This window comes from Lagopus muta, chromosome 3 (genome assembly GCF_023343835.1).
Source record: "Lagopus muta isolate bLagMut1 chromosome 3, bLagMut1 primary, whole genome shotgun sequence".
NCBI lineage: Eukaryota > Metazoa > Chordata > Aves > Galliformes > Phasianidae > Lagopus > Lagopus muta.
In genome coordinates, this window is record NC_064435.1 from 94133545 (window position 1) to 94155021 (window position 21477).

The 21477-nt window shown below is 38.2% G+C and overlaps 1 protein-coding gene across 2 annotated transcripts in view; it reads left to right on the plus strand.

Moving 5' to 3' along the window:
* CNTNAP2 (contactin associated protein 2) overlaps positions 1-21477 on the plus strand; it is a 654845-nt gene that overhangs the window by 579193 nt on the left and 54175 nt on the right. For both annotated transcript variants that reach the window (XM_048939493.1, XM_048939492.1), the window contains exons 19-21: positions 2438-2683; positions 4453-4586; positions 20628-20721. In XM_048939493.1, the coding sequence (XP_048795450.1) occupies positions 2438-2683; positions 4453-4586; positions 20628-20721 (474 nt within the window). The remainder of the gene's footprint in view (positions 1-2437; positions 2684-4452; positions 4587-20627; positions 20722-21477) is intronic.

Below are 21477 nucleotides of genomic sequence, written 5' to 3' on the forward strand. Positions count from 1 at the left end.
GCAGATGGCAGCAGAGAGGCAGTCTGACAAAATGATGTCTGCCATGGAGGCATGTATGAAGCAAAGGCGTGAGAATTCCTCCAGATGGAAAAAATTGCACCCATTGACATTTATCAACATTTTCTTAATTGTTATTGAGATGAAATAGTGAATGTGAGTACAGTAGGGTGGTGGGTGGTGTGTTTCAGCAGTGGTGACAGTTGGTCACATTGTTATGAGTGCACCATGCAGACTCTTGATCTTTTCTGGTGAAAATACACAGATAATGGTGGTGACTTACGTTGAAAAAATATTGTTTTGTAGCTAAGAATTTGCTCTATCAAATAGTGCTCCTTGTGTCAGTTGTTGTTTCCATGGAAATAATTCAGAGGAATGACCTTTTAATTAGGAGGAATTACTTTTGGAATGACCTACATATATGTAGCCCAATAAAGTTTCTATTCACAAAATGGGGCCCAGACAAGCCAAAAGATTGGACACCCATGGCTTACAGCTTTCTTTGCAGTAATGAACAGTTAAATTTCATTGACAACAGTTACAGCTGTGAAATACGTGTTGCACAGCCTCCAGTTCAGCCCCATGTCAGCACTCGTAATCCAGGAGTACTTAAGCTGACCCCTAGTGTAAAATATAGCTGTTAAACTGAATGGCATGCCTTATGACTATTTCAAGGTTATTTGAGATTTCTGCCGTCAAATGACAGTTTTAAATCTATCAGAATGATCAGGTTACTTATAGTGCCTTGGGAACACAACTTGACTCCATATTCTATGTAGCCACACAGTGAGATAGACTACGATATTCCGAGGTTTGGAGAACTTTCATGTGGGAACAGGTAAGCATAGAGCTTTTCCAGAACCAGATTCAGCAAAATTCTGGAAAGGATCATCAACAAAATCTACAACAGTTTCACCTACCTTCTTATCTGTACTGTGCTCAGATACTCAGAATAAAGACAGCAGACTTATTCCTGAGTTAGTCTATATCACAACATAGCATGTAAAATCAACATCTTGCTTCATATGTTTTTAGATAACCCTTTTGCTTTGAATTGTGTGAAGGATATGATGATTCCAAGTACTAAAAGAGGATAAAAGAATATTTCCTTTTAAATAAAGATAGTGTACTGATTTTCTAGAAGTTATATGAGTAATAGGCACCAATCTGTGGCAATTTTTGGTATATCAGAAGACATTAAGTGATGAAGGATTTTTTTTTAACGAGTGGTGACATTTTTGAGCATCGCTTCCAACTATTCTTCAATTACAGTACTTATTTGCTATATTTACAGTATTTATCCACCTTTCTTTAATCCCTTCCAAATGTTCACAAAGGTGTCTCCTTAAGAAAGATCACAAAGAGTTTGTATTTTCCATTAATGATACTGTTCCAGATAGCAAAGCCTATCCAGTATTACAATATCAGAGAATGAATGATTGCTGTAGGAAGCTAGTCTAGTGATTCCCAATAGGCCAAGAAGACTATACTCTACAAATTATAGGAAACTGTGCAGTGATTCCCATAGGGGCCTGTCAAAATCAGCCTCCACTATGAGAATGTCAACCTTGAATTATGTTTTCAATGTTAAAAGATAGGCAGAATTCATCATAATGCAAAATAATAGCAATGTTTTTTCTAGTTAAAGTATTAACTCTGGTAAAGGTAATTTTATTTTCTCTCCAGAGTATTTTAAAATGAGATTTTGTCACAGATAGCTTTGAAAACTTTGTGGAGCAGCACCTCCTGGAAGCTATAGGTCAGGTGACTTATGCCTTGTTTCCCACCATAAGTCAAGTCCCCCAGTTAATTTTTTTCCCATAAGGCATCCTGATTTGGCAACTCTCATGGAGGACTGTGGTTGAAGAAGGTTGTATTATACTGTTTTGTCCAGTGATATTTCAAATATTTCATGTTGGGAAATCATCTTCATTCCTTGCGAGGTTATTCCAGATCCACTGGAATTTGCTGGTCAGAACTTCTGCATTTCCTTTTCATTGACAGTGTTTGCTAATGGTGCCTCCTAAATCTCTCGTCCTTGCATCTCCTTCTGTGGAATGTTATCTACTGCAAGACCTCTATGTGATTAAATCTGAAGTGCGGTTCTTCTGATCTGTGGCATTGGTATGGAACGTAGACATACATATTCTTTGTGACCTGAAGGAAATCTTTCCTTAACTGTGTGAATCCAGGCATCCAGGATTCATACCAAAGTGTGATCTCCGTTATCCTTTTCATTATCATTGGAAAACAGTGTGGCTTTTAACTTAAATACTGGGAAAGCTTGTAAGTAATGCAGCAGTAGTAATGTGTGCATATTAGTACTGCTCAGGTCAACAGTAGTATTTTTCATACAAGTGTCAGCACATTCAATTTGACTTTCCCTTTGTTCTTCTTTTTTGCTGTTTCTTTCTTTCTTTCTTTTATTCTAATTTTCAAGATGTGGGAGCATTTTTTGAAGAAGGAATGTGGCTTCGTTACAACTTCCATTCCCCAGGGACTAGCATGAAGGATTTAGTTAGCCGAACACTGTTGAGTTCTACAGATCCTGAGATTACAGCGACCAGCCATAACTTGAATAAAGAAGAACTCAGCTTCAGCTTCAGTACCACCAAGTCCCCTTGTGTCCTTTTGTATATCAGTTCCTATACCCAGGACTTCATGGCAGTGCTTGTCAAGCCATCCGGTAAGCATCTGCTTTGGACTCTTTCCCCTGAAGGAACAATTGATAATAACATCAGTTTGACATTCAGCTGAACTCTGAACTAATGAGAAATTATTTTCACCCTTGTCATTTGAAAGTAAAATACACAAGACCTGAATACTGATTCTGCTTTACTAGATTTTGTCTGATGTAACTCTTCAATTTTGAGGGGTTTCACTAGCCGAAGCTTACAACAGTTCTCAAAGCAAACAAACAGACAAAAACAATAAATCATTTCTTAAAATAAATTGTTATAACAGCTAGATCCATGCCTTAAAATAGCATTATGAAGGTGATAATTAGGCAACCACATGTAGGCACTGAAATAAATGGTTCGTAATCAATGGCAACATCCCCTGTAGTGAATGGTAAGCGTTGTTACCATACAACAGTGAATCAGGAAACTATAAGACTCAAGTTGGAGTGTTAGACATTAATAGCAGCATTGGATTCGTGGGGGTAATCCTTCTATCATGCACACCTTATACAAAAGGTCTTCAGCATATATACGTAACTTGTGTTACATGTGCAGAAGTTTTCCAAGAGTTTTATTATGTATGCAGAAGTTACTCAGAATTATATTACATATGCAAATTTCCCAGAAGTATGTTACATATTCAGTGACCAATCCCAAGGAGGATCTCCTATTTCCTCGGTAAAAAGATTCAGCAGAGCTTCCTTATCTCCTTGCTTCAGAGACAGCTTTTTCTGCTACCTAAATGAACTGCAGGGCAGGGGTATCCATCAACGAACACTAGCAAGCTTAATAATATCATTACAACTTGTATCAGTGTAATGCACTATTTTTCTGAAAATCCAACTGTGCATGAGGTGACTAAATGTGAATGTGGCATAAAATACACTATAAAAAGTTTGATAGTTATGGATGTTGGAGATAGACCATTTTCTGGTGGAATATAAAAGATAATATATTTCAATTACGAATGGTGCCTTTCTTACCCCTGAAAATTATGTAGTTTTAAAGTTCTTGAGCTACTTTCCGAGCCCGGAACATTTCAGGTTTCTATCAATAATGAGGTCTACATTTCCATTTTCAAAAATCCTTCCTTGTAACGGAATGTTAAAATCTGCTATGAAGAGTAGACACTTGTTTAGAAAATAAAAAAACTAGCAGCATATCGGTTTAGTACTTCTGATTACTCTTTTCTAACAATATAACCTGAAGTTTTCATTCTACTACATACCATTAAATTTCCATAAAATTCAGATGGTCATGTGTCAACCACAGCAAAACATGAGAGCAAGGAAATCCCCTGTGTTGATTGGATGCCAGTGTAAATTTGTTGCAATTTCACTTTATTCAAGGCACATCATTTCATTCCTTAGAGAAACTCATATTTTATATAACTTCAAATAATTTTGCTACGGCAGGGATAATAATCTCAACAACAATGTGCTACTTGATGTGCTCAAATTTGAAATAGTTACCTGCATAGTTCAAGGCATAGCTGTGATTTGTTCAGTTTGCAATCCAGAGAATGTACAAACATTGGTTTTGAGGTGCTGATCATTGTCACGCTTCTGGGTTGTAAAATGAAAGCTGTTTTCAGTCCAATAGCTGAACAATCTGAAATACTAGCCTTTCTTAAAATCCTCCTGCAGCAGATACCAGCTATGAGAACACTTTAAATGTTAAGTGGCAATAGCTGTATGAGGAAATAAAGAGGGGAAAATAGCTGGTGAATAAATATCAGCATACTTGAGGGTACTTTTCACGTTCCTCTCATTAGGGAATCTGCAAATTCGGTACAGCCTAGGAGGTACCAAGGAGCCATATAACATTGACGTTGACCACAGAAACATGGCGAACGGACAGCCCCACACTGTTAACATCACGCGGGATGAACGGGACATCGTTCTGCAGGTAAGCAGACAATAAACTCGTTTCGGCTCCATCCAGTATTGCTTGTGGCTTGTAACATTCTGTAATCTGAGGACATCCTTTCCCCTGACGATATCTGTGCAATTTGGGAAATAATAATGCAGTAGATGGTATTCTGCTTGGGGATCTCAGTCCTAGGACTTAACGGAAGCTATTCTCTCTATTGCTTTGAGTCATAATTGTTCAAATCCTTGCTCTAGTGTGATGACAGCTGGGATAATACATATGTCATTGTAGATGCTCAAGGACATCAGAAACATCTGAGTGGGAAATAGCCTGAGACTTAGGATAAACCTGCACTATTCTGGAACAGTAGCTGAAAACCACGAGGGATAACCTACAGCATCTTAAATGGCAGTAGATGCTGACATACAAATAAATATCATGCCTTAAGACCTGCGTCTGCAAATAAGAATGTCTTAAAATTTAAGTTCACCCTGCTGTTCAGTGAAACAGAAGAGCTATTCACACAAGGAAAGATGAGCAGATTATTCAGTTTATGTGGCAGGAGTCTGAGATGGGAGAGGATTATTGATGGCACATGTTCTTCTGGCCTACTTAGTTTTCACTATCACACCGACAGGAACTTTTTCTCTTTGTGTCTTAGTTCACAAATCTTAGAGATAATATCACAGTATTTAAATAACTGAGGAGAGCTCTGCAAGAAGAAATCAATATTTCTAGACAGCATTTTCTATGTAGTCATTACAGAACTCTGTTTTCATTCCCTGGATGTCCCATTTACAAATATGGAGACTGCAGCAGGGTATGAGAACAGTTTTATTGGCAGGAGAATCAGATAGATTGGATGGATTAATATGGATTTGATAGCTCATAAGAATGAAATAAAAAAACAGTAACAAATGAAATATAAATAGGGGAAGTCTCCTTGGGAACCAAGCCAAAAGTGCAGCTGTCACAGTATAATCTACCTACAGATTAAAATAGATCCCTGAAAGTTACTTTTTCCAGCCACTGAAATGAAACCTTTTCAGTGGATTACAATGTCATTTGACTGAAGCTGTCAACTAAAATTTACACTAACAAAATGACATATGTAATGAAAAATATATTGGTGATATTTATAACAGCTTCTCAGATTTTAGGAGGCCAGGGGCTGTACTTTTGTGTATGCATCTTTCTTGCATGTGGAAGCATTTCGAAGTTATTCTTCTCTCTCTCACTGCTAAATGGAAGAGCAATAAGGTTTCTGTTATTAAAGGCTTAAATTTGGGAGATATATGGCATGTATAGTATGGAATCATATGTGGCTGATTCAGATGGTTGCAAGACTAAACAAATTATTGATGGCTGATGGTTGGACCAGATGATCGTAGAGGTCTTTTTCAGCTTTGAAACTGATGATCATAAAATCAATGATTTTATGATTTGCTGAAGAAATCAGATGAAATCAGTCAGAAAATACATACTCCGTTAAGTATACTGGTCCTGCATCATCCCACCTACATTTAAATTCTAATGATTTTTCTTCTCAGTTCATTATGAGGCAGGAAAGCACCTAGGGCTTTCAAGAGCAAGAAGTGTTTTATTTAGTTTCTCACATTCTCTGCTAAATATCTCTCAATCAGTCTGCTTAGCACACAGCTGTTCTATATAATTGGGAAGAAGATCCATTTGAATCTTATTTAAACTAGGCTCCATTTGATGCACATACAAGAATAGGGAAAGTAGGGAACCCATATGAAAATTATCCAGAAATAACACTCTTGTTGTATCCTGGAAAATCTTTCTATCCAATTCTGTTTGTTTTCCATAATATGTTGATTTTGTTACTTATCTGATTACATAAATGAGATAGAAACAAAGATGGATCTGTTAAGTAGACTGTTCACTTGAAAATGAGTACCGCTATCAAATACAATATATATATGATAGCAGTATAATTTTTCTCAGCATCCAGAGGACAGATTATGAAGAGTGGCTTTTCTCTCACAGATCTAAGCAATGAACATTTAAGTAGACTTCTATTTCCTGCTAAAGTCTTCTCCAAACTGAAGAGCAGCTGCTTTTCTTACATTAAAAGAAGACAGCTTGCTTGCCTGGTGCTGTTACTCACACTTCCACGTTGTATAAAAATGTCACAAGAATGATTTATTTCTCATCAAATCTTCAAACCAAGAGCACTCAGTATTTTTGAAGTCGCAATAGCAAGTTCGTGCTTAAAATATGTCTTTCTAACTTGCTGTAATAACCTCATAGTGACAGAGAGATTTAAAAAATCTGCAGTGAGGCAATAAATTGCTACGATATGAACTGTGTGAACCAGCGTTTTTTCATGATTCTCATTGTAAAAAACTTGTTATTAAACAATACAAGGCTTCATCCAGCACTGGAAGCCAGGAGATAGTATTATTATGATTGTTATTTAAAGTCAGAGTTACTCTCTGGTCAGTTGGACTTTGAGTTTGTCATCTGACATCTGGGAAGAAAATTCTCTAACTGCAATCTGATGTTAGAATGTGGCATTCCTTTATTTCTCACAGTGCACACCAAGCAACTCAATAAATCAAGCATGCGTGCGCTCTTACAGTTCAGGTTCTACATTTAAACAGTTAAGACATACATACGCAATACATTGGTATACATATTCATTTTTTGTCAAAGAACTCATGAATATTTGCTAATGTCCTTCTGAACATGTGAGGTTCATCTCAGGTGGTTATACAACCACCCACTTCCTCCTTTTTATTTCTCCTTCAGCTTCATCACAGTGACTTTTGGCCAATCTTTAGCTGTTTCTTCACAGTTTGTCAAATTTCCATTGCTTGTTATGCGACTTTCTTTCTTGGTGCACTATAACTCAAAACAATTTATGTGGAACTCAAGAAAAAAGCCCTTGCACCTGGTGGATGTAAGGATAAAAGTCTTATTGCAAGTTCAGTGCTTCTGTGAAGCAGGATAATTGAGAAAAACAAGTCTGTTCACATAACAAGTAAAGCTGAACTGGAAAGTTTTAGAACTAGCATACATTGATTCCTTTTACTAAATTAATGTATTGCTCCTTAAATACATTGGTCCTTATTGCTAAGCCAACCTATATCAAGTTGTGCTTCAAAATAAATGCATTCACAATATCGTATATCCATAACATAAGCACAAGAACAAATATTTCTATTGTGAATTATTTTCATTAGACTTATATCCCTATTCCTAATGTGCCAAAACAGTCAAGATGAAAGGTGGCAGCAAGCACTTCTCAAATGGGTTTTCCATTTCAATTTTCTAATTCAATGACTGCAGACAAATCAATATTTAGTTATACATTAAATAACAAGCTCTTGTTTGTGATGCCAGAGGTTTCTCAAGGATAAGATTAAATATATGTGGTTGATTTAGGTGTCAGGAAAGAAAAATGACATAAATTCCAAGACAAATATCTGCATATTCTCTATTGTTGAAATGAAGGGTACAAAACTGAGATTGGCTAGCAATTCCTCTCTCTCACTTCAACTATAATACCAAATACTTGTAACCACAAAACCTCATTAATTTACCTATGAACAAGAAAACGCCCAGACTGACAGATGTAGAATGCATTATCCCAGTAAACGACATTTCAAGAGCTGAGCTTTAGTTTTTGGAAGGCAAGCTTTATTTGGTTTGTCTTCATTAGAAAGCTTCATGGTTCTACAGAGATCTCCTGAGCCGTGCCTCCCCTAGTCATCAGGGGTCGCTTCCGCAATGGAATCATCCAAGACTCAGAGGAATAACATAAATCAATTTATTGAGAGCTTTCTAACAACAACTAGTACTCTACTTGGAGGTAAAACTGGCTAATTTGCTATTAACTATTAGTAAGCATTGCAGATAAGAGTATTTTAGCACAAGAGTTATATATATGCTAAAAGTTCTAAGACAATACCTAAGCAGTGGATACTACAAAGAGTGAATGAATAAAAGAATGAATATAAGAAAAAAGATAGAAAACGGGGAGAGACAGACAGACAGACAGATATGCAAACACAACACAGTGAAGTGTTTCACCTCTCCTCAATCCAGTGATACCTTACTGTCAAAGGGTACTTTGGTAGTGACAGGTCATGCAAAGATGTGACGGTCAGTTGATGACAATGACAAACGTACACATTCTCTTACTTACAGTCCAGAGTGGTCAAGACTGCTCCTTGGAGTCAGAGCTTCCAGCTTCAGGGATCTTCTGTTTCCATCTTCCAGGCCTTACAAATTTAAATCAGCAGAGACGAGGAAGTAGGGAGACACCAGATTGTACCTTGCCTTCACAGGATACAGTGGTATCATCTCCCTGCTTTCCTATATTAAGCTGAAAATATTTGCTCCCAGACCAAGTCTTCGGCCAAAAAACACTCCTGAGTCTTCCCATTCAAGAGCAAACAGCTTTTGGCTCTGTCCAAAGAAATGCTTTTGAATGTAAAACAGTCCACGAAGTGTTGCTGATAGTCTCACATATATTTGAGACAATGCATTCCTTACCAGTCTCAGACAACAAGTTCTGATCCAAAGCTCCCTGCCTACAAAAGAACTTCCATTGACTTCAGTAGGCTTCAAAGCCTACTTATTGTTCCCTTGAACAAAAACCATATCAGTATGTTATAAAACAAACAAAAAAAAGTATGATGTGCTTTACTTTTTAATGGAATAAAGTTGATGCTCAACACAATTAGATTGAGCCTCTTTATTTCCATACTAAAATACTCTAACACTTTTTAAACAGATCTCCAATTCTTCATGTATTCTTTAAAGCCATTTCTTGTTATGAGTCATATCTCCTAATGTCCTCTTTGCTCCAGAAAAATATTAGACCTGAGCAATTTTCACATGATCAACTTTCCCAAGCCCAGCCATATACTTCCAGGACTGGCAGCAGCCTGCACACATATGCTCAGAAGACCTTATCCAAGAACACCTGACAGTTCCCACTTTCATGCTAGAACAATCTGGAGAACTGTAGTAGAGAGAATTTACACAACAACAAAAGATGATCAAAATACAACATGATTTACTGAGGAAATATAGGTGGTAGGAGGACATTTAGGCTAGATGATCTTGGAGGTTTTTTCCAACCTTGGTGATTCTATGATTCCAATACCAGTTGTTGACCATGCAAAGCGAACATAATCCAGAGGCTTCACTGAAATCCTGGTCTAATCTACAGTGTTCATAAGATTCAGAATAATCCTAAAAATGTATTCTGGTCTCAGCTACTCATGACACTCAGAATAGCCTTGAAAATACGTTTGTACAGATCTCCATTTTCCGAGTTTCACCAGAGGAAGTAGAAATATCTGGATTCCATGAAAAATGATTACTGAACGATTTGCCCAGCTGAAACCCAGAAGCAGCACAATTTTTGCAAGTCTGTACTCTTATTTCCATTTTGACCTCTTCTACATTGCACTACAGAAGTAAAGATAACATAACAAACACTGAAATGCTTAAAAATAAATTAAATATAGTTAATTCAAAAATAACCTGAAGTATAAAATAAGTGGTAAGCATAATAGCAATAGCATAAACAGGTAAAGTAGAAGGACACAGTCTGCATGTAGTCTTGAGCATAATGCAATGAATATATCCATGTAATTAAAGATTAAGTTTTGATCTCATTACAGTGAACAGAAATTTCTCACAGACTTAGATAAGTTGTGATTTCACCTACTATCACTACTGTAGTGTAGAATCATACTAACAATCATGTTTCTTGTGTTTTGAAGCTTGATAAGAATGTGACTGTTTGATATCTTGCTTTAACACAAGCCATAAAATTTCAACAAATGATATTCTGTAGCTAACACAAAAAGTAATGATAGCAGTGTAGCACTTTTCTAGAAAAATGCTTTAAGGACTTTAGATAACAGAAAATTTACCATATCCTTTGGCTGTATCCTCCAATGGTTAAGTGCAAATCCTATAGAGTATTTCCAACTAATTTATATTTTAATTCAGCAGACATCAGCATTTAACTCTGGGACCTTTATATCTATGCCTGATGGAGATAGAGTTGTTTGGTGTCAGATGTCATTCCGGTCCACATATCCTTAGGGATGCTAGTTAAAACATCTTTTCATCTTGTCTGTAAGAAGCCAAATAAATTGAACTATTTTTTCTAATCATGATAAGTCTAATATTTTTGAGCTATAAAATTAATTTTTAAGTCTTCTGTGAAAATTGTCCCATTCTTCTCATTTTGAAAATGTTTGTCCCAGGACTGGATGTGGTGATGGTAGTTATCAAAACATCTTTGTTTATCAATTTTCTTCATTTTCTAAGCAAAAGTATGTCTACAACATACTTCAGAGCAATGCAGTGATTCATTTAATGAGTGACTTATCTAGCATTTAACAAGCTTAAGTGAGATGGGGCATAATGTGAAATAAGCCAGCCAGAGAGTGAACAGCAGATCTGAACATGTTTTAAGTGCCCGGGACTTCAACCACAGGAAACATGTAAACCATAGCTAATACCTGACTGTAATCAGAAAAAGAAGCAGTGTATGCAGAAAAAGAAAAATCACTTTTTCCATTAATAGCAGAGACTTTCCTTCTATCATGAATTATTTAAAATCCCTACAGAGACATTATTTATTTCTATAAAGTATTGCCGTGCTGCAGTATATTATTCAAAAGGAGAGCAACAGAAAGGCAGACTCACACCATTTTCTAGAGCAGAGCTATGAAATACATCTGCTTGTTTAATGCATTAGTAGTCAGTTTAGCCATAGCAACTAAGCTCTTGTACTCAATCAGAAGTCACAAGAAAATTTTCTTAGCTCAGAGCTGAAAAAATATGACGATGTAATATAAAAAGCTATTGATAGGAGAGATTTTGAAAATAAATCAGAGCTTATATTGATCAAGTAGATAATTCCTTTAACCCTAAATGACCCTTCCAAATGTAAAGAATAGAAATTCTGATTTTCCTGAGCCAAGTGATAAAGAGCCCCATCAAGAGGGAAGGCAAGGAGAAAAGAAGGCAAGACACTGGCAAGGCTGAATCAAGACTTATTGTAAGTAAGTACTTGTAAGTGAAGAGCAAGAAGAAAATGCACAGGTAGTGAAAGTGGGGATAGATAGCCTGGGAAGATTATAGGAATGCTGCTAAGGATGTGGATCAGGATGCTGTGAAGGGACAAGGCCCAACTGGAACTGGATTCGGCAAGGGGTGCAAAGAAGAAAAATAAAGGCTTTCACAGATACATCAACCAGAAAAAGTCCACATCAACATGAGCAAGATAGTAGAAAAAGAGGGAGAAGGCTGAGGTACTCAACAATTTCTTGCCCCAGTCTTCACTAATCATAGAATCATAGAATCATAGAATCACTAAGGTTGGAAAAGACCTACAGGATCATCCAGTCCAACCTTCACCTATTCCCAATAGCTCCCACTAAACCATGTCCCTCAACACAAAATCCAAATGTTCCTCAAACACCTCCAGGGTCGGTGACTCCACCACCTCCCTGGGCAGCCCATTCCAGTGCCTGACCTCTCTTTCAGACAAGTAGCATTTCCTAACATCCAGTCTAAATCTCCCCTGGTGCAGCTTGAAGCCATTCCCTCCAGTTCTATCAACAGTTGCACGAGAAGAGACTGACCCTCAGCTCACTACAACCTCCCTTCAGGAAGTTATAGAGAGCAATAAGGTCTCCCCTGAGCCTCCTCTTCTCCAGGCTGAACATTCCCAGCTCCCTCAGCCTCTCCTCATATGGCCTGTGTTCCAGACCCCTCACCAGCTTCGTTGCCCTTCTTTGAACACGTTCCAGGGCCTCAATATCTTTCTTGCAGTGAGAGGCCCAAAACTGGACACAGTACTCGAGGTGCGGCCTGACGAGTGCTGAATATAGGGGAATGACTGCTCTTCACACAGCCTTCCAGTGAATGGTTCAGAAGGTGGGGACTGGGGGAGCAACGTCCCTCCCTCTGTAAGCATAGATCAGACTCGTGACCATCTGAGAAACCTGAGCATTAAGTGTATGGGTCCTGATGAGATGCATCCTAGAGTTCTGAGGGAGCTGGCTAACGCACCAAGACACTCTCAGTGGCATTTTAGAAGTCATGGCAGTCAGGTGAAGTTCCTGGTGACTGGAAAAAAAGACAATATCATGCTCATTTTTAAGAACAGAAAAGATGACCCAGGGAAATACCAACCTTTTAGCCTCACCTCAGTGACAGCAAAGATCAGGGAGCAGATCCTCTTGGCAGCTAAGATACTAAGGATACTAAGACGTATGGAAGCCAGGGATGCGATACGGGATAACTAGCATGGCTTCACCAAGGACAATTTCTGCCTGAACTACCTTGTGGTGTACTACCCATAATGCCATAACTGCATTAGCAGACAAAAGGAACCACTGATGTCATCTGTCTGGACTTCAGTAAGCTCTTCGACATGGTCCCCTACAACATCCTTCTCTCTTTTAATGGTGTAGATTTGACAAGGGGACTGCTCAATGAACAAGGAACTGGTTGCAAGTTCGTACTCAGAGATAGGTCGTCAATGGCTCAATGTCCAGACAGAGACCAGTGACAAATGGGTTCCTCAGGGGTCAGTGCTTTTTCACATACTCATCAATGACATCACTAGTGGGACAGGGGTACCCTCGGCAACTTAGCAGATGACACCAAGCTGTACAGTGCACTCAACACACCTGAGGGACAGAGTGCCATCCAGAGAGACCTACATAGGCTCCAGCACTGGGTGCAAGAGAACTATGAGGTTCCACAACGGCAAGTGCAAGGTCTTGCACCTGGGTTGAGGCAACACCCAGTATCAATACAAGCTGGGGGATGAAAGGATAGAGAACAACTGTGCCAAAGGGGACTTGAGGGTACTGGTGGATGATAAGCTGGCCTAGAAAGCCAACTGTATTCTAGGCTGCATCAAAAGAAGCATGGCCAGCAGGCTGAGGGAGGTGATCCTACCTCTCTACTCTGTGCTGGTGCAGCCTCACCCAGGGTACTGTGACCAGAGGTGGAGTCCTCAGCACAGGATAAACTTGTTGCAGCACATTCAGAGCAAGGCCACAAAAATGATCCAAAGACTGGAATACCTGCCCTATGAGAACAGGCTGAAAGAGCTGGGGCCGTTCAGCCTGGAGAAGAGAAGGCTCTTGGGAGACCCAATGGCAGTCTTTCAGTATCTGAAGGAGGTCTATAAGAAAGAAATGGACAGACTCTAGCAGGATCTGTTATGATAGGACAAGGGAAAGTGGTTTGAAATTAGAATAGGGGAGATTTAGATAAGGAAGAAGTTTCTACAATAAGAGTGGTGAGACACTGGAACAGGTTGCTCAGAGATGTGGTACGTGCCCCATCCTCGGAGACATTCAAGATCAGGCTGGATGGAATTCTGAGAACTTGATCTATATGTAACTATTTCTGTTCATTGCAGGACTGTTAGACTAGATGACCTTTAAGGGTCCTTTCCAACTCAAATGACTCTCTGATTCTATAATTTATTTCCAATGTGAATGTGTGTATATTCTCCTTATCCTGTACAATTGCTGTTTTGGCATCAATTTTTATTCATGTTAAAGAAACAAGAACAAAATAATCTTTATTTATTTCATTCTAACATTAAACCTAAAAACATCAAAACTCAACATGAAATAGGTTCTTTCCATTATATGGCAGCACGTTAGGCAAATTAATGACCTGTGAAAGTCATAGAATCATAGGATCATAGAATCACAAGGTTGGAAATGACCTGTAAGATCATCTAGTCCAACCATCTTCTCATTACCATTGCCACCACAAACTAAACCAGATCTCGTGGCTCCTCATCCAGATGCCTCTTGAACACTGCCAGGGACGGCGACTCCACCACCTCCCTGGGCAGCCATTCCAGTGCCTGACCACCCTCTGAGAGAAAAAGTTCTTCCTTATGTCCAACCTAAACCTCCTCTGATACAACTTGCGGCCATTCCCCCAGGTTCTGTTCGTTGCTGGGAGAAGAGGCCAAAGCCCTCCTCATCACAGCCTCCCTTCAGGAGGTTGCAGAGTGCAGTGAGGTCTCCTCTGAGCCTCCTCTTCTCCACACTGAACAATCCCAGCTCCCTCAGCCGCTCCTCATAAGGTTTGTGCTCCAGACCCCTCACCAGTCATCTTTAGGTAGACCTCTAATTTTAATAACGTGAAATTGTATTGATTCCATTAGTATTTGATACAACTCATCTACTAAAAAAAAACAACCAACCAAACAAAAAAAAACCAAAGAATAAAAGGTCTGCAGATATCTGAAAGAAGCATCAGAATTTCAAATGAAAGTAGTCAGAGTAAATAGTGTCCCTTTCACCAGCCTCTGACGCGTCTCAATTTCCATTCAATATTTATCCAAATGTTTAATGTTTAGTTTTTTGATTGTTTTTGTTCGCTTTTTACATTGAGGCAAATTACACTGAGTTACTAGAGTAACACTGACCAGAAAAATATAGAAATTTACTGCAAAGAAGGTACTTGAGTATTTAGGCAGATACACATATTTTCTTCAGTACATCTACTTTTTTTCCTGTATTCCTTATTAAACACATTTCTTATTTAAATCCCTGGGGAAAAAAAATTACATAATGACTTCAGCTGACTTATACATTTAAAAACCTGCAATAGGTAAGGCAATGCATTAAACAGTCAAAACAGATTTGAAGTGGCTTGAGTGGCATCTAAAACAGTATTACCTATGCCTCTCCAGAAACTGAGAAGCTCAAAACTCAGTGAAAACCTTAAGTTTGCCTTGCACTGTGCCAGTGAGGTACACATCTCCTTGTGTTCCAAATGAGCAGTGTGGCTGAAGGTCTAAGCCAGTAAAAAAGGCTGAGTTTGTGGTCCTCACTTCTTATCTGCTTTACTATTTATTTACAGCCTCTGGCTTATAAGAGTTCTCACTCTGATTTGATCTGCAATAACCTCTGTCAAGGACCCTGTCTGGCAGGAAAAGATCAGTGAAACACCATTGCCACGCTAAGGAAGGAGCATGCAGTGAGAATGACTTTGATCATTCTAAGGCATTGCCATAACTGCCAACCAAATTTACTCATTTCTTGTTGTATTAAAAAGGACAAAGCATTAAAGGCACCCTGCTCCTGCTTTGTCCTACACTACTGTCATGCTCAGGAGGAGCTATGTTTAAACACCTACATTCTGTATTTTTTTAGCTTGCGCTCTCATGATTGGTCTATTGCAAATTTGTAAGTATTGTTCTGAGTAGAAACCGTCTTACTGTTCTGCAGTGTTACAGCATTTAGCACAAAAGGCCATTGTCCAACACTGGACAAGGTTTTTAATACAGTTGACACATCACTGCAGTAATACAAAAGATAAATATTATGTAGGTTGCTTCAAAAGTAATGCCTCATTAATTTCCATGGAAACTAAAACACACTGAGAGCTCAATAATACTACTTGACAGAGCACAGAACATTATTTTTCAACACAGCCACCACCATTAGCTACGCATTTTCATCAGTAATGAACTGCATGTCCCACCTGTAAAAACCTGCAACAGAAGAGGTGACTCACTGTTTCTGCCACTGCTCCTGAAATGCACCACCCACCAACTCACTGTGCTAACATTCACTGTTGGATCTCCACAGACACTCAGCAAGAGCCCACGAATGTCAGCAGGTGCCATTTTTTCCACATGGAGGAATTTTATTGCACACCTTTTCCTCGTACACACGCCCATGTCAGACTCAATTTTATCCAACTGCCCTTCTGCTCTCATCTGTTGCATGGCAACAAAATTTAATGGAATATTGACAGGAAGGTTCAACCTCTACTGCCGTACCACCAACATCCACCTCTGACATTGCTGGCCAATATAATAAAATGGGAGACATCACTTTAAAGCAATGCACAAGAATTGCTTATGAGGACAGCACATCCCCTTCATTATTCTGCTCTTAGTAAACACAACAGTAAAGATCTGTTGACTTCAGATGTTGCAAGGCTAAGCCTTACAGCATTGCTATCGCTTACCATTTTGAAAATCTTTCTTATAAAATGACTCGAGCATAAAGAAAAACCTTAGCTTAGTAGTGTATACAAACAGAATGGTTTGATAACAACACAGATGTAGATACACCTGCACTGAATAAAATGTGTCTGTATGCATACTGTATACATTATTATATAATTACATATCATTTTTCTGAGAATTCTAAGACATGGTACACAGTGTATTTGCTTTTAGATTGATATGCCTGCTAATCTCAGCACTACTGTCAAGATTGGTAGCATTATTCAAGTGAACAATAATTTAAAAGAAATAGCATTTTATTGAACTTCTACTTAAATCCCAGCAATTTCAGATAAAGACTGTGTGGTTGGTGTGATGTGACTTGAGAGCGGTAGCTGCAGGTTCCTCAGAAATTGCCATGTACTTTCATCTGTGTGGTGTTCAAAGCCACACTGCGTGTTTATATTAAGATCAAAAGAAGTTAATGATTTTTCTAATGAAAAATAGCTGCAATGAAAAATCTTACATGTCACTTAATAACTGTATTTTAATATAAATTCATGACATTAAACTTTGTGTATGCAAAGGTTCTATATAATTCTCATTAAATAATGTAATATCTTTTTTCAAATATCATTTGACACCAGTAATTCCTTTTTTACTCTGTGTCTTATATTAAAATGACAGCCAAGTATTTCATATTAAGATTGCAGGTAGCTCAGTTCCAGCTGCCTGATTGAGCACCCCACTGGATGGCAGTAAAACACAACTTTGAAAAGAATACAGTGTGGTTCTTTAACTTACTGATCTAAAAAAAAAAAACTCTTTTAAATTCTCTTTTAAATTCTTAAAAATAATAATAATAAAAGTTAACAAAAAGTAATAATGCTAGTTGAGAACAAAGACAAGCAACTAAAGCAAGAGGATTGAAACCTCACCATTCACTCATTGCTGTGTTCTGGTGCATTCTTTCATGCCTGGTCCTTGGAGGGAAGGGTGCATCCTACATTCCATAGACGTGGAAAGAAACGCAGGCTTCCCCCTCACTATAGGAGAAGCTAGAGCTGTCAGTGGAGCAGTAGCTAGATCTATTGCTAATCACAAATACTTGCCCTCTACTGGTGACAAGGACAGGAAATAAGTATCAACAACTTTAAAGTATTTCTTTGTGGGTATTTATTTTAACCCATAACCAAAACAAACCAAAACTTAACAAATAGTGTTGTTAAACCCTTAAAACATTTACTGACTGAACCCATTCTGAAATGCCTGCTGTAGCCTATCACTTCAGGCTCTGCCACAGAAATCTCAGTGCAGGACGTGTGTGCATAGGCATGCATGTGGATATTCCTGTGCTTGGGAGTTGTGCTCATGCAGACAGATTTCTCACTAAGTCAGAGAAACAGAAGAGAGAGGAGAGAGGGCAGCACAGCCCTAGAACCCTGTTTTTTCCTCCTCCACCACACTCTGACGCCATCCCTGTTTCCAAAGTCACAGAACTGGTGACTGTATGCATAGGTAGCTCTGAAAGTAATGCCTCCTATTTGCTCCCACGGAAACCTAATGTCTGTCATTAATTTCCATGGAAACTAAAACACACTGAGAGCTCAATAATACTACTTGACAGAGCACAGAACATTATTTTTCAACACAGCCACCACCATTAGCAACGCATTTTCATCAGTAATGAACTGCATGTCCCACCTGTAAAAACCTGCAACAGAAGAGGTGACTCACTGTTTCTGCCACTGCTCCTGAAATGCACCACCCACCAACTCACTGTGCTAACATTCACTGTTGGAACTCCACAGACACTCAGCAAGAGCCCACGAATGTCAGCAGGTGCCATTTTTTCCACATGGAGGAATTTTATTGCACACCTTTTCCTCGTACACACGCCCATGTCAGACTCAATTTTATCCAACTGCCCTTCTGCTCTCATCTGTTGCATGGCAACAAAATTTAATGGAATATTGACAGGAAGGTTCAACCTCTACTGCCGTACCACCAACATCCACCTCTGACATTGCTGGCCAATATAATAAAATGGAAGATATCACTTTCAAAGCCAACATAATATAACGGAAAGCATTACATTCAGACCAACCCTCTTATAGTGTCATAATTTTGCTATCAGTCATAGCACAATGGTATCTTTTCCCTTGTTTAAAATGCAAATAAAAAGCTAGAGAATTGTGTCTGATAGAACAAAGTAAGGGTTGCAGTACTCTTTTACTCCTGAAGTATTTTTGACGTTCCCTCATAAGAGCTTCTTAGCAAACATAGTATGTTTCTTTATTACCTAAAATAACTAAGCTTTAGGTTTTATACTAGGTAATCTGAACCCAAATTGTAGATGATTGTAAAGTTAGACCTCAAAGCTGTTTTTGTATTGCATGGATAGAAGGCAGCCTGGTATTCTTCCAGCAACTAGTATTGCAAAGAAATAAGCTGGAACTTTATGTATCTAACATACCAATTTTATTTTAATTCCAGAATTCCCACATCCTTAACACTGTATTTATGCATGTAAAAGCTCACAGTGCTTTTTCATTTAAATTAACTTTTCATTTTAATGTAAATCTTGTGGACACAATTAGTATTCTTAGGCAGGGATGACTGCTTTATTACGTATCCCTATAGCTTTTGAATGGAAATCTGGACCATTGCTATGACTCGAGGACACCCACAGAGCATTGACAGATAAACTGACAGACTGGTAATAGTCATTATGACTTACTAGTGTCTAATCAAACCCACCAGTCTGTTTACATGTCATGATAAAAATAAATATTTAACACTTCCTGATTGACATTGGAAATGTTGTCAATGTTGACAAGTACCAGAGTACCTGGTAATATGCAGTTTAGTTTGTCATACACATGAAAGGAGAATCTAGAAGACAAATTCTGTGCATTAAAATGTATGAGGAAGAGTACTACTGCAGGTAAAGTGTTAAAATCATACGTGCAGTTAAAATCTTGGCATTTGAGAGACTGGAGGATCAGGCTTTTTACATCCTTTCATCCATCTTTCCCTAATGTGACCCTCCAAACTCTATGCTATACAGTTTGATATCCCTTCTGTTAAGTACCATGGCACCTCTGAGAACTGAGTCATTGTTATTTGTATTCTGAAATAAGAATGTTTCCCACCTAAGTAACCCAGAGAAAAAAATAATAATAATAATAATTAAAAAATTGATGTTCTGCTTGTGCTATAAGCAATTAAAGGAAAAAAAAAAAAGAAAAAAAAAAGTAAAAACTCATCCTTATCACCTTCATAAATTACAAGCATCAAAACTCTACTGGGCTGTACTGAACTAGCTTAGTAGCACTATTATTAGTGTAGGCCATTTGTTATTTTTCTTCTCTCCACATGTTTCTGTTACATAAAAAAACTCAATAAACAGAAAAAAATGTTACAGGATAAAATGATTGCTGTGCTATACCAGGTAGTTTCCTATAGGATAAATTATTTAGCTACGTTGATTGCTTTAGAATGTGTTTGTTAGATTTCTCTAGGTATCATCACAATTAAGTTGAACAGCATTTTTAAAAAGAAAATAATAAACATGAAGTACGAAAGTGTATGTCTTATTAATTTATGAATTTTCAGAGAGAAGTGGTGAATGGACAATGCCTGCATTAGTCTCAAATTCCCAGTTATTCTCTTATGGGCAAAGCATGTAAATCTAGATTTAGCAGTACACAGGTCCCAAATTAAAATTATACATTTACTTACCATGCTGTTTTGTTGTTGATTTTGATGTTATTTCTGTTGTTTTAAATTATTATATGGAAGTAAGCAAGCAAAAGCTGAAATGATTCTGCAACAACCAGAAAGCACTCATATCCAATGTTGTACCTCCCAGCTTTCTGTATCTTACAGATGGCAGATGTGGAAGGGCATCAGTGTTAACTGATATTTCCCCTTTATCGAAATGAAGCAGAACATATCAGCATATATCATATATATCGTGTTGGCATAAACTCTGAAAAGGGGCTCTCATTTGGCATCACTGTAAGCAGGAGGATCGGTTCGAAATATTCATGGCTTCATTTCTGTGTTCGCAGATTGATCACTATCCTCCAGCAACTTACAGCCTGCCAGCAGCATCTGACATTCAGTTCAATTCCCCAAAAGCACTCTTCCTAGGAAAAGTCATAGGTAAGGTTTCACTGTATAATTGGTTAATTCATCAGGTATTTTCGGAGAATGGTAAGCACTGTAAGCACCTGGACAATGATGTGTGCAACTTCTGCAGCAGGACGCTGGCTGGACGTCACTGAGGTAACCCTCTGTACATTTCCTCCCCTTTATGAAACTCACCACCATTCCTCAATGCAGCGTTTTCCAGACCAGCTCCCCAGATGAACTTGAGAGGCAATGCAGATTCATCTCAGACTGCACTCATCTTCTGTTTAGGCCATCCTAGTTTCTCCGCTACTGACCTTTTAAATAAATTTCCAGGATTACCCACTTCAGGATTCAATGATTCCCCCAGCATTCACAGCAATCGAGGTGCATTTTTTCAGTTTTCAGACAGAGAGGGTATTGATATTATTTCCTCTAAGTGCTTTGTAGGGTAATGTGGTTGTCTGAACAAAGTGAAGTGCTTAATTCAGAAAATTGCAGACTTTTAAGTTGTGTAAGACAGCGATCTGTGAACCCCATGCACTATTTTTTGATGTGGAAAAGCAATTGACCTTGTAGCTAATGTGACTTTTCAAAGATGACACTTTTCCATTTGTTCTGCTTTTAAAATTTAATGTGTTACATTCCTGTGAAATAGGAAATCAAAGGTCTTTAAAATGGTTGTATAGCAAGAGAGTTGTGAAGTATTCTCTGATGCTCTCAAGAGAGGTCAGCTGTGTAGAAAATAGAAAAAACTCTGTGGTATGATTTTGTGGAGTAACTGGAAAT